Source organism: Felis catus, chromosome D1 (assembly GCF_018350175.1).
Source record: "Felis catus isolate Fca126 chromosome D1, F.catus_Fca126_mat1.0, whole genome shotgun sequence".
NCBI classification, from domain to species: Eukaryota; Metazoa; Chordata; class Mammalia; order Carnivora; family Felidae; genus Felis; species Felis catus.
In genome coordinates this window covers 62285060-62298948 of record NC_058377.1, presented here as the reverse complement: position 1 = coordinate 62298948, position 13889 = coordinate 62285060, and the positions used below count along the sequence as shown (strand labels likewise).

General features: G+C 40.1%; 1 protein-coding gene and 1 pseudogene across 1 annotated transcript; one reads left to right on the top strand and one right to left on the bottom strand.

The window, feature by feature from the left end:
* The first annotated feature begins 4832 nt into the window (after nt 1-4832).
* LOC101082774 lies at nt 4833-5923 on the top strand (annotated as a pseudogene).
* Nucleotides 5924-12017: 6094 nt separating this feature from the next.
* On the bottom strand, nt 12018-13420 carry LOC111556650 (putative olfactory receptor 52P1). The gene has a single exon (XM_045038092.1). It carries the CDS (start codon nt 13418-13420, stop codon nt 12443-12445), a length of 978 nt encoding a protein of 325 aa, XP_044894027.1. The 3' UTR covers nt 12018-12442.
* Between the last annotated feature and the right edge of the window lie 469 nt (nt 13421-13889).

The following is a 13889-nucleotide window of genomic DNA, read 5'->3' as shown; positions in this document are numbered from 1 at the left end:
ATGTTTATATGTTTTTAAAGATAATAGGTCCACTCTCTTAGGCAATTTATTAGACAATAAACAATATGTAGGTGAAAGGGAAGCAGAAAGACCAGTGAGTAGGTTATTTAAGTGGTCCAAAGGAAAACAGAATGTGTATTGGCTACAATGGTGGTGGTGTAAATGACAATAGTCAGAAGTCTCACTAGAAAAAGGGAAAGTCCATTGCCCGAAAGAGGAGTACAATTGCAGGAACAAGTTTTTGCATGAGGGAAAGGAAGTATGATTCAGTTCAGAAGCAGATGAGTAAACTCTAAATAGGAATGAGGCAGACATCCACTGTAATAGGAAGGCACAATGTATGGGTACCAATGCAGTCTATTTTGTGGTGGGAAGATGAGTAAAATATCATTGGGTTTCTTGTTTTTCTTACAAAAAAGAAAGATCATCTTCTGAATTTTGAGGAAGGAGGTATGCATATTGGGAGATTAATAATAAAAGCAATAAAATGTCTAACGGGATGAAGTATGAATAGAAATACATTATGGCTGCCTGGCTCTACTGAGAACTCATCTAAGGACTGTGTAAACCAGAATCAATGATCATGCTGTGTGTTTTTTGGAAGTCATGTTCAGCTGCTCAGGTATAGATATAAAACCAAGTTGGATTATTTTTTTAATTTTTTTTAATGTCTATTCATTTTTGACAGAGAGAGAGAGAGACAGAGCATGAGTGGGGGAGGGGCAGAGAGAGAGGGAGACACAGAATCTGAAGCTCCAGGCTTCAGCACAGAGCCCGATGTGGGGCTTGAACTCACAGACGGCGAGATCATGACCTGAGCCAAAGTTGGACGCTCAACCGACTGAGCCACCCAGATGCCCCCAAACCAAGTTGGATTTAACAAGGATTAGTCTTTTATTATATTAGTACAATTAGGGGCATAAGAGCAAAGATGTGGAATATAAGCACAAGGAAGTGATTATAGTGATAGAAAGTGTTTTCTAACCTGTGAGGAGGTAAGATGGTGATAAGAAAACATGGTAGCTTTGATGGATTAGAAAGCCTAATATCAGAGGATTATAGAAGTGGAAGGCACTAGGGAGGGTCAACAGGAAAAATGTAAGCTTAGGTATAAGAGAATGGATCCTTAGAACAAGATTTTAAAGATGGCTATTCTTGGGGCAGCTGGGTGGTCAGTTGGTTAACTATCTGACTCTTGATTTTAGCTAAGGTCATGATCTCAGGGTCATGGGATCAAACCCTGTGTCAGGCTCTATTCTGAGCATGGGGCCTGCTTAGGATTCTCTCCCCCTCTCTCTCTGCCCCTCCCTGCTTGCTCTCTCTCTCTCTCTCTCCCTCTCAAAAAAATTAAAATATTAAAGATGGCTATTCTAGTGCTCTATTTATGATATTGTGAATGGCTGAAGTAGTGTAGACAAAACAACCATTGAGAATTGAGATCAAGAAATAAAAGACTAAGCTTTTTATCAGCTTGTCTATATGAACCAATTATAGGCAATCATTATGGCAGAAGTGGTAACAGAGGGAAAGGCAGTAAGAAAGGTACAAAACATAACTTGATAGGGAAGGAGGCTGAAGGTAAAATAGGTAATTGCTAAGAGTAGGGAAAGGTAGTATGATCTGACAGCCTGAATTTCAAAGGGGCCTGTATTTTTCAAGTGGAAGGACAAAGATCTAGAAAGTACAATGAGAAATAATAGGGCTCTAACACATTCCTCATTTTCAGACTCTATAGTCTGTGAACAACAAAACTTATAAAAACAGCTTCCATTTGATGTGGCTGCACAGAATGTAATGTGCTCAGAACATAGTCTGGTTTCTGTTAGAAGAAGAAACTAAAGTGAATTTTCAAAAAAAAGGGAAGTTTTTGACAATAATGTATAAATTCCAAAAAGTACAGTGTAAAGATTTGGGAAGTGATGAGTAGGTAGGGAGCTGAATATGATTAGGACATGTCATAACTATTTGGTAATTGAAATTCTGATCATAAAGACTGACTGCGAAGGCTAAGTTAGCTTAAGATGACAATAGAAAACAGGAATGGGAACTATGATGAGATTTGTTCTGAAGGTATCTGAGGGGAAAATGGATGTTCAGGTAGAATTTAATTATTTTGTTCAGATCTAATTTATTGTTTTAATGTTCATTTTGAGAGAGAAAGAAGGAGAGAGTAGAGGAGGGGCAGAGAGAGAGGGAAAGAGAGAATCCCAAGCAGACTTTGTGCTGTCAGTACAGAACCTTGCACAGGGTTTGATCCCACAAACTGTGAGATCATGACCTGAGCTGAAATCAAGAGTTGGACGCTGAACCAACTGAGCCACTCAGGTGCCTCAGATTCTTCTGTCTCTTTAATGGTACCTCCCACCTCTCTCTTCATATTTCCATTCTTATTCTGCCTCTGGGTCTTATTAGCTCTGGAATACATAGACACTAGTTAATGCCCTGTTATTCTCTCTTTTGAATACTTAGAAAACCAAACCTAGTCAAGTTTCAAGAATGTGGAAGAATCTAGCAACATAAATTTTGTGGAGTCTTTTTGTAGCAAATTTAACAAATTGATTTTGAGTGTCACATTTTAATTGAACTAAGTATGACTAAGAATAATTTGTAAAGGGTGTTGTTCTCTGAATTTTAACTGTCGGGTCATAAATATTTTAACTGTAGTAGTCAGTTAGGGTCAGATACCTATATGAAAATCAAAGGAAATTTTTAATCTTTTGTATTTGTTTGTATGAACCAGTTTATAAAATTGTATAAATGTATGCAACTTGTATAAATTTGATTGTATAAAAACAATAGTGATAATATGAATGAACCAAATCCTAGGAGGAGAATTAGAATGAGGCATGCCTATAGTTTTTTAAATCATGCACAAAATTCTTAGTATAAGCAAATTTAATTGTGTTCCTACTACATTTAGGAAAGTCCTGACGGTCCTGGTGTGTGGTACAGAGCTTAAGTGCAGAGTGCATTTCAATAACACTGCAGATAACCTGAGACGTGTATTTCTGGAATCATATGTTCTAAAGGAGTACCTTAAGTATCCAGGCATTTCCCTGAATTGTGTAATAAAAATAATAACCTGTGATAGTATTAGTGACACAAATAATTCTCAGGATTTATCCTCTACAATTGACTTCTAACTAAGAAGCTCCTAGCCTTATGACTAGATAATTGTCTCTGTTTTCATCTTAACCTCTTCTCCTTGAATTGTACAGGATCTACAGACTCTCTTCAGCAAACCCCATCTGGGATGTTGCTTGACTGTATCAGAACTAGCTGTTGTCAGGGTCTGCACGGGCAAGAGTGCAAAGTCCTTTTAAGTTACACCCTCTATCACTACTTTCCAAGGAGGACTATTCCATCTAGTACATTCTACAAAATGCTAGTGACAGTGTTAACTTTATTTGGGCAAAGATTCTTCACTTTGTGTTATTGGTCCCGGTTGTCTTCCCCTCCCCCCACCACACACACACCTCTATTATAAAAGTTAGCTTCTGGAGAGCCTAAATGGTTCAGTCAGTTGAGCATTCAACTCTTGATCGGGGCTCAGGTCATATCCCAGGGTCATGGGATAGAGCCCCACATCAAACTCTGTGCTGAGCATGGAGGCTGCTTAATAGTGTCTTTCTCTCCCTCTGCCCCTCTCCCCAGCCTGTGCTCTCTCTATATATCTCTCTCTCTCAAAATAAAATAAAACATTTTTTAAAAGTTAGCTTCCTTTTAGAAGGCTAAGTTTAAGACAAATTTCCACCATAATGCAAACATATGCATACCTACTTCTTATAGGAATCATAAATCATCTCCATGAGTGAAACTGCTATGAGGACTTTCTAAATATATTTTACATGATAATATTAAGTTCCCTAAAATGTGGGACTATGAGTAGTGGCTATAGGCACAAATTGGATTTGCATGACCTGAAAAATACATGAAATGGAAAACATGTGGAAGATGAAAAAAAATAGGTACAGTACAGGCAGGTATTTGTGAAAAGGGTTCTTGCCTTATTGCTTAGAGTGTCTATGGAAGGTCTTTGGAAGGAAAGAGAAATTCAGCTAATTCATGATAGGAACTGAAGAATGAAAGAGGACAGTGGGCTGATTTGAAGTAAATCCCTCATGGTTAAAGGCAATTCAATCTATACATGAATGAGGGCTAGTTGAAAAGAAATAAATATGCATAATTCATACAAAAAAACTGCAAAAGACTGTCCATCAAGTGCATTGATGGGAGCTAGTGGGAAGCAACCATCTGATGGTGTTCTTATTTGAACAATCTATCTTTCACATGTCTGAAAAGCAAAGAGACCCAGAAGGAGAAACAGGATCATAACCAGAGAGTGGATTCCTGGAAGATGGACAACACATGAAAGCAAAGAAACTCAAAGGAAATTTCCCCCAACAGCTAAGCCCTCTTACAACAAGGGGTGAGTAAGTATATTTCTTCTCTAACTGGGAAGCTTCCCAATGATATGATCATGGGTTTTGTATCAAAAATGTTCATCCTTTAGTCAAGAATAAAAATATTTTCTCCTTTTCTAACCCAGAAGTCCAGAAAAATTGTTTGAAGTGTAGAGTTGCTGAACTGGGACAGGTGAGAAGAAAGGTCCACTACAACATCCTCTATCCAGAAAAGAAGCCTGAGGCTCACCTCACAATGAAATGAGTGTGAAAACAATATAGATGTTTAGAGATAGATCTGAAGCCAGAATGAAGACTCCATTTCCCCAGAGAGGTATTTTTCCATCTTTCCCATCTCAGCAGGTCATTAAAAGCCAAACTGGTAAAAAAAAAAAACAAAAAAAAACCCAAAAACAAAAACAAAACAAAACAAAAACAAAAAAACAACCACCATGCATGTCTCATTGACAGATGTCTAAATTTCACTTAACAACCACCAACAGTATCTATGATGCTAATCTTCAACCATTCCAGCATCCTGAACTTCACTTTGATGGGCATACCAGGCTTAGAGTCACAGCACTTGTGGTTATTTATTCCTTTCTCCTCCATGTTCTTGGCTGTCCTCATTGTCAATGGTGCTATTCTCTTTCTGGTGGCCACAGAGCCCACATTTCACATCCCAATGTACCTGCTCCTGGCCTTGCTGATGGTGGCTGACCTCATATCTACTCTGGCTCTATTGCCCAAGTTCCTTTGCCTCTTCTGGTTCAATGATGGGGATATAGCTGCCAATGCCTGTTTCACCCAGATGTTTTTCATCCATGGAACATCTGTGGTATGATCAGCCTTACTTGTTGCAATGGCCTTTGACCGCTTTGTGGCTGTATGTGAGCCGTTATGCTACAACACAATTCTGAGCCATTCCTTAGTTGGATGCCTGGGACTGATGGCTCTGGCAAGGGTGTGATTCTTATCCTACCCATGCTACTTCTACTTCAAAGGTTGACATTCTGCCACATGGTCATTCCTCATACCTACTGTGACCACATGGCTTTGGTGAAAATGGCCTGTGACCATACCAGACCTAACCATATCTATGGGCTCTTTGTGATTCTGCTAGTGGTGGGACTTGATCTGCTGCTCATTGGCTTCTCTTATGGCTTCATTCTTCAGGCTCTGGTATGTCTCAACTCTCAAGATGCTACCTATAAAGCTCTCAACACCTGTTCAGCTCACCTCTTTGTCATTCTTGTCACTTATGTTCCTGCACTCTTTTCGTCTCTCATGCACCGCATTGGTCACAATATCCCACCTCATGCTCGTGTTCTCCTTGCCAATCTCTACCTTCTTCTACCCTCAGTGCTCAACCCCATCATCTATGGTAGAAAAATGAAGGAAATATGGCACAAGGTGACCAAATGCCTTTGCAGAGGACCTGCATAGACTATGAGTGCTGACAATATACCTGTGAGTAAATAAACAGTGAGAACAACTGACAGTGCTTTGTCCAACCATCCAAGACCCAGTTATATCTTTAAATAGGCTGTGGAACAAATAGATCAGAAGGAACGTTTGTGTGTGGTGGTTTCCCACATTTTGGCTTGTTTGTTTGTTTGTTTGCTTTGTTTTGTTTTGGCTTGCATGAAGAACCGATGTTTGTCCTTTCATTGAGCTATGAACTAAAAAAGGAAGAGGCCAAGATGGCTCTTTCTATGTCTGTTGAAACAGAAGCACTCTTATGGCACAGGTCTTCTGATGACTTTCACATCTGTGTTCACGTTCATCAGCTACACACAAGATTTTTCTGTAGATGAGCCAAGATCATCTTTCCTTGTCTTGCTGGAAAGTTTATACTTACTTTGGCTTTCTGTTTTCTAATTTTTAAATTCTGTGTCTGTTTCCAAAGAATGTCTTACTACTGAAAGCACCTAACATACTCACTATCTTTGGATACCACTTTAACACGGAAGTTGTCTTTTCACCAGGATTATTTCTAATGCAACAGCAGTGCAACATGTTCACGATATTAATTAGATGATTGTGATGATTATAACAAAAATGGATGAATTTGAAGATGACATATAGACACAGGTTGTGGGATTATTGAAATACATATCACAGCTTTCATTGCAAGGGAAAACATGTGTCTAGATGCCTAATTCGAAAGACTTCTGTGACCAGGAAATTTACCTTAAAAAAAAAAAAGATTTATGTTAACAGGAAGCTACCTATTCCTTAAGTGATATTCCAGGGTAACTCAGATCATGAACAAAGACCAACTTATGTGATGAAGCTTTGCCACTTTGAAATATTTGAGTCGTTGTAGTGCTTTCTCTCTAATCATTTTAAGTACATAGTCATCATAGGGTCAGTTGCATAATGTAATAAGGCAAATACAAGATTGGATATTTAAGCAGAAATGACTCCATTTCCAAAAAAAAATTTTTAATGAATCCATGAAATATAAGAACTAGTAAAAACTAGGATAGTTACAGTTTTAAAGTTAAATAATTGTTATTATTGTAAACTCAGGAAAAAGAATCCTAAATTTTTAAATCCTTTTTAAATCTCTATCCTGTGCTTGATATTCTTAAAAAGATAATGACACTGTGAGAAGGAGTTGTGCATGTACTTTTTATCCCTAGCCAGGACTTCTGACCAATCCTGACCTCCTCTCTACTCTGTTCAGCTCACCAGTCTATAAACCTTAAGAACATCCTCAATTCATGTGACTTTGACAGAGAGAGCCCTCTGTACTAAATACTCCTTTTCCTTCAGTTTCCACTGGTCTTGCCTAGCTTTCAGTGTAGGGGGATGCCTACAAAACGGGAGTGAATCATATTATCCACACAAGAAAAGAAAGAAACCATTATCACTAGCCTGTTCTGCTATTTGTCTCTTAGTAAAGAAATACCCTAATTCATTCTTAACTATGAAAGTATTTTTTTGTAGAGAGTGTGTTGGGTAAGTTTGGACTGAGGGGAAGGAAAAAGGGGAGAGTCAGGTAACTAATCTATAAAGGCTTCCCTGGCCTTTTTGTACTTCATAACCCAGATTTCCCATCGAAGGTTGGAGCATAGAGGATTTATGCCTGATACTGACTTTCAGCCACCATCATGGTCAACATGTCAGAGGTTTTTTTTTTTTTTCAACGTTTATTTATTTTTGGGACAGAGAGAGACAGAGCATGAACGGGGGAAGGGCAGAGAGAGAGGGAGACACAGAATCGGAAACAGGCTCCAGGCTCCGAGCCATCAGCCCAGAGCCCGACGCGGGGCTGGAACTCACGGACCACAAGACCGTGACCTGGCTCAAGTCGGACGCTTAACCGACTGCGCCACCCAGGCGCCCCTGTCAGAGTTTTAAAAAAGCAAGAAAATAAAGGACTGAGTATTCTACTGTCACCAATATAATATGAGTGATGGAAAAGAATGATAACATTCAAACCTTGGATAAACATGTGAGGATACTGGGTAATAAGAAACCATAAAGTTCAGGGCAATAGCTAAGGTTGAGGTAGTTCTATCCTAGAATAGGAGTGAATGGAAGAGGCCTATCTTATATTTCTCACATTCTATCAATTTCAGCAGAAATACCATCTGTTTAATTGGCTCTGTGCCACTAGGCTAGTTATGCTGGGTTTTTTTTAATATATAATAGCTTAGGGAACCATTTCAACTTTAACTCGTTATGTAATAATATCCATTTTGCAGGTAAATTTACAGAAGTTCAATTTCTTTGTAATTTTCCGATAATTAAACAGGTAGTAAGTGATTGATCCTAAATTCTCTTTTTGATGATAAAATGTCTTCCCATGCTATTATGCCCATGTTGTCTCTTTAAAGATAACCAAGAAGTTGTGCAGCAAGACTAAGTGTAACATTGATCAAGAATGGTGTTAATCATAAAAACATGACAACTATTATGTGCCTACCTCATTCCTAACACTCATAATTAAGTAAGAGTATGTACGTTGTAGAATAAACAGTTGTCACTATTTGGAAAACTGAAAATATCTTCCTTTTCTAATTACACTGTGTTTAATGCCCCACCTCACCTCCATCCAATCTCCACTGTTATGATACACGTTGTACCCCTAGAAGTTGGCTTTGATGGGATGCATCAGCCAGTCACCATGACACCTGCCTTCTTTTTGGGTCTGCCCAAGAGAACTATGTTAGTCTGGGTCCTCAGAGAAGGAGACTCTATGACAAAATTAAACATGGAAGAATTTTATTAGTGGAAATACCTGTGTGGATGAAGCTAGGGAGACAGGGGAGACTGGGAAAATCATCAGACTACAATCCAAGTTTGACCATGAGTGAAGGAAGGAGAAAATATTGAGTGAAAGCAATCTGGATTTCTGTGCAGCAAAATCACTGGGAAGTCTTGAAGCTAAAGTCAGAAGACTTTTTTTTTCTTAACCTTCCAGGTGTGGCTCTGCCCTTAGTATCTCCAGGGTCAGTCCTAATCATTGCCTGGAAGCAATCTCTGGTAGGCATGACTTTGGCAAGCAGAGAGGCCCTCATCTGGTTACTTTTTCTGTAGGATGAAGTCTGCAATCTACCTTCTCCTGGCTGCCATAATTTACCCTTTATACAGCTCAGCTCTACTCCCCACGGATTCAAGAAGTTCCCTTCTCCCTGGAGGGGAAACTCAGAAGACAATAGTGGGATGAATTCTGCAGTTGATCTCAGGGCTGCAACTAATGCTCATCATTGCCTTCCTCCACTCTCCAATCTGGATTTCCCTCACCATTGGCTATCTCCAAGGCAGGTGTTGTGACTTACCTGTGTGGCCCCAAACTTCATTCTGAAAGTGTCTAAACACTTGAGGGTCATATCTCCTTTTTAGTTCAGGATGTTTTCACATGTTCATTTAGTCTTATGATAGGGCAAGGGAGTACCAGTATGTACCCAAGTAAATCACCTGGTTTCACATGATTCCTTCCTGCTGACTTGAGAAAGAAGCCTTACCTCTTCCTGCTAATTAGGTTCAAAGTGGAAGGAAGCCCTGAACCTTCAAAATTCTACTGGCAAGAAACAGGCTAAAAATTACTCAGCTGCAAACATATGTAACCATTCACGAAAAAGTAAGGATCACTAAGGGTGAAACCATGAACCGAGAAGATAGAACTAAGTTCCCCACAGGGTGGAGCCAAGAGTCCTAGAGAATTAGCTGTAAAACATAAAACCTAGTCAAGGAACTCCAGCTAGAGTTTGCTTGCTCAGCTTCTTCTGCCCCAATACCGGAGACTCCATTCAGATGTGTTGCCTCCCTCATAGTTTATGAGAACATTGTTTGTTTATAAGACCATTATTTATAGGAACACTTGCATAGTTATCTATAATTTGTTTTGAGAGACTTAGGACATCTCAAGACAAAAATTCCTCAGTGGAGATAATGAAAATGAAGAGGACTTGGCATTAAATTAGCCTCCAAAGACTTGAAAGCCAAGCAGAGAGTGATTTAAGCTTGACCAGGATATCAATCGTATGAACATCGCTCTAATTTTTGCATGGCTAGGAACAATTCTATAGGCACGAAGGGTAAACTAGTCAGTTAACATATTTGTCATTAACAGCACTGCAACCGGTTTCAAGGGTTAATTGCTGCAAGCTAATGCACACCTTGTGTGCTGACATAAGTCCTTTGGTTGCAGCAGAACTCATTTGCTTTCCTTGACAATTGCAGACCACTAGCCTTGAGGAGTAAAGGGCCAGAAATTTCCCACATGATAAGGCCTAACTATACTCAAAACAGCCACCAGGGATGCCAGCAGGTCTGTTCAGGGTCATGTCTGCATACAAAAAAATGCCTGGGCACCTGTTTCTCCTGCACATAGCCCCCCTACCTGCACTATGCCTTCCCTTAAATCCCTCTAGTTACACCTGGACAGGAAAGACAGTCTCTGAGACATTAGTCCACCATCTTCCAGGGTTGCTTGCTTCTGGAATAAAGCAATCTTTCCTCACCCACCATCATTTATCTCTCCAGTGTTGATTTTTCAAGCAGCATGCAGCTGAACCAGAGTTCGGAACCAGTTCGTTGTCCAGTAATATCAACTGTCACATTTTCAGCATGGCCACAGGAGAGAAGTCAAGGCCACAGGAGAGAAGTCATACTGCAGTAAACACAATCAGCCATAGATTAATAACACTTGTGAAGAAGAAAAATACCAGTGAGAAAAGAAACACAGTCAGGCTTCCTTTCCATGCCTTCTCTGATTTTCAGTTTCCCAAGTTTTCACAGAACCAGGTGCTGCTGCCAATTTCCCAGTACATTTTCCCAAGGTGTGCTGTGTTCAGACCTTAATAGATCTTTAGCCCATAATTTCAGCAAAAAAAAAAAAAAAAAAAAACCCAAAAACAAAACAAAATAAGGCTACTCATGTTTAGAGAATATCTCACCAAAACAAAACAAAAAAATATTTACAGCATGTGGATTCCCTTCTGTATCTCAAATCCTTTCAAATAAGATTAAAAGAAAATCACTCTCAGATCTCAGCAAAAACTAAGCATCCTGTTATCACAGCTCTTCAGGCTAATGAATGCCTCAGTCCCCTTCACTACTGACATATAGGTCATTTACATCATAAGCCATTGAGCTGAATAGTTTGGCTTTGGTTTGAATTTGGTCTGTTTTGTAGAGGATTAACTATCTGACCTTGGTCTTCTAACCAGACAAGCAGGACTCTTCCTCAAACCTACTGCTCCTATTTCTTCCATTCATAGAAAAGGCACTTCCTGTTCAATCCTCATTTTTTTTCCGCCTCAAGCCTGTGCCCTTTATTTCAAGTTCTGAAATGTCCTAGCCCTTGGTATCCAACGGTTCAGCATACTGGAAACATTTGTTATTATTTCTTACCGCAGGCACAACACTCTGGAGAAGGTTCATTTCTTTCCCTCCTGGTAAACTATTGTAAGAGACTCACTTAAATAGTGGTCATGTGGCTCTAACCATAGGCATCATTTTTACTGAATTCTGCCTCATATATTAGTTATACAATATGATGAACAACACTAGAATCTTTCTGGTTTCAGCTTCATGAAATTTACAATATTCACCATTATGTCTACAATAACCTTCTAGAATGAGAAACGATATCCTCTGAATTAATGAATTCCCACACGTGGGCACAAGACCTGAACTCCACAGCTGCCATGAATACCTGTTCAGGACGTCCTCCTGGGCACCCATAGAAATTGCCTTACAGAGGTCTGCATTCAAAGGTTTCCAGCATAAAATCGATTTTTGTAGCTATAACTATTAGCAGGGCATTCTCAGACATTTTCTTTGTGAGAGAATCTTGTCAAACAGTGAATTCATTCGGAGGAGCAGAACAGTTAGTTGACTCTGGGAGTTTCTACAAGTAGGAAATTAGGTCCAATGCTTGTAAACCTTTACGGTCAGGAGCTTCTCCTTTAACCTTTGCCTCTGAGAGCTGTCTGAGACTGGCAGCTCAGGTCTCCTGTGCATATTCCTTTGTTCTTCATGGAAATAACCAGTCTCTTACCCAAACGTAGGGTGAACTAGCAGAGAAAATAAAGCAGTGACTGTAAATATTAATTTACTCTTCCTTGTCCTTTCTCATTGCCCCAATCTCCATCCCCCGTTTCCCCTGAAGCAAACAAATACAAATGCATGCTCACACCCACATAATTCTCGCTCTTACATGGTAAAGTGCTGGGCCAGTTATTTGCTCAATGTTGTCTCCATATGGAAGCATCCTAACTTATTTTCTATGCACTCTGTGTGTTTTGTTGAAAGTGCTTTTAAAAACATGATCAATATAACTTTCCCAACTGGCATGTCAAGAAAGGAGAGAATATGTCATTATTCTAACTTCATAGGCAACGATTCTTCCTTTAGACCTTTAGAGTTACTGAGAGCAAGGAGGTCTCCTGTGACATAGCTTCTCTGTCCAAGAGTGGGACAGTCAATCTGCCCAATACGACATATCTCATCACTAGTCAATACTCCCAGGAACTGCCTCCACTAAACATTTTTTCCTCATACCCACTACTGCTGGATGATCAGACAGGCTTCTGACCATGGGTTATGGTTACAGGGTCCTTCTTCCAGCACCCATATTTGGTCAATTTGTCCCGAAACTCTTTGGTTTTCACTGCATAAATAATAGGATTGAGCATTGGAGGAACAAGGAAGTAGAGGTTCCCAAGAATGGTGTGCACATGGGGTGCAATTCCCCTACCAAAGCGGTGAGTGAGAAAAGAGAACAGCGAGGGAGTGTATGAGATAAGCATGACACAAATGTGTGTGGTGCAAGTGTTGACTGCTTTGTGGTGGGCTTCCTTAGAAGATAGTCGCAGTACAGCCCGGATGATAAGCACATACGATGAAGCAATAGCTGAGATGTCCAGCCCGATAACCAACAAGGCCACCACCAGACCATATATCCTGTTGACTGTGGTGTCCACACACACCATCTTCACCACAGCCATGTGCTCACAGTAGGTGGTGGGGATGACGTGATTTACACGAAAGGGCATCTTCTGGAGGAGGACAGGCATGGGCAGAATGAAAAGAATGGCTCTCACTAAACTCACCAGGCCAATGAGCCCAATGCGACTATTGGAAAGGATGGTGGCATAACGCAGAGGTTCACAGATGGCTACATAGCGGTCAAAGGCCATGGTCATCAGGATGGCTGACTGCAACACAGATATGAAGTGGATGAAGAACATTTGGACCAGGCAGCCCACATAGCTGATCTCACTCTGGCCAAACCAGAAGATGCACAGCACCTTAGGAATGGTGGTAGTGGACATGCCCAGGTCTGTGAGGGCCAACATGCAGAGGAGCAGGAACATGGGTTTGTGCAGGGAGCGCTCGGTGCAGATGGTGAAGATGATGGTGCAGTTCCCAAGGATGGTGATGAAGTACATGGAAGAGAAAGGGACAGAGATCCATCTGTGCTTGTCCTCCATCCCAGGAATGCCTTGGAGAATGAAGAAAGGTGGGTGACCCAGGGACGCATTGCAAACGGTCATGGTGATTCTTTGGGGAAATACCTGAGAAGAACAATAAAAAAAAAACTTCATGAGCCTCAAATTCCAAAAGAATAAGTGTTTTCAAAATGGAAAACTCAAAAGGTGGAATGTGTAGACACTCAAAAATGATTCTGGAATCAAGCTAACATATGTCATGTAGTATAGTAGAATGCTGTCGTGTTAGAGTTATAATAATGTGGTGTAACATCTGACAAATACATATTTCATTTTGAATGTGTTATTCATGATGAACTGAATCATTATTCACACAAGACATCATTTTCACAAAAATTATTATGTGTAATTTTGAATGTGTATCCATTTAGAGAATGTCACTTGAAGCCTGTGCGGCAAACGTGGATAGAAATACCAACCACTGTGACAGAGTATTCAAAACCACTCTCAGTCCACTTAAGATGAAATAAGTCCACAAAAGAGCTGTTCAGTGAGGACCAAGAATGAAGCAAGT

What these genes read in the sequence shown, in the direction of transcription:
- LOC111556650 (XM_045038092.1), bottom strand. Translation starts at nt 13,420, where the DNA reads ATGACCGTTTGCAATGCGTCCCTGGGTCACCCACCTTTCTTCATTCTC.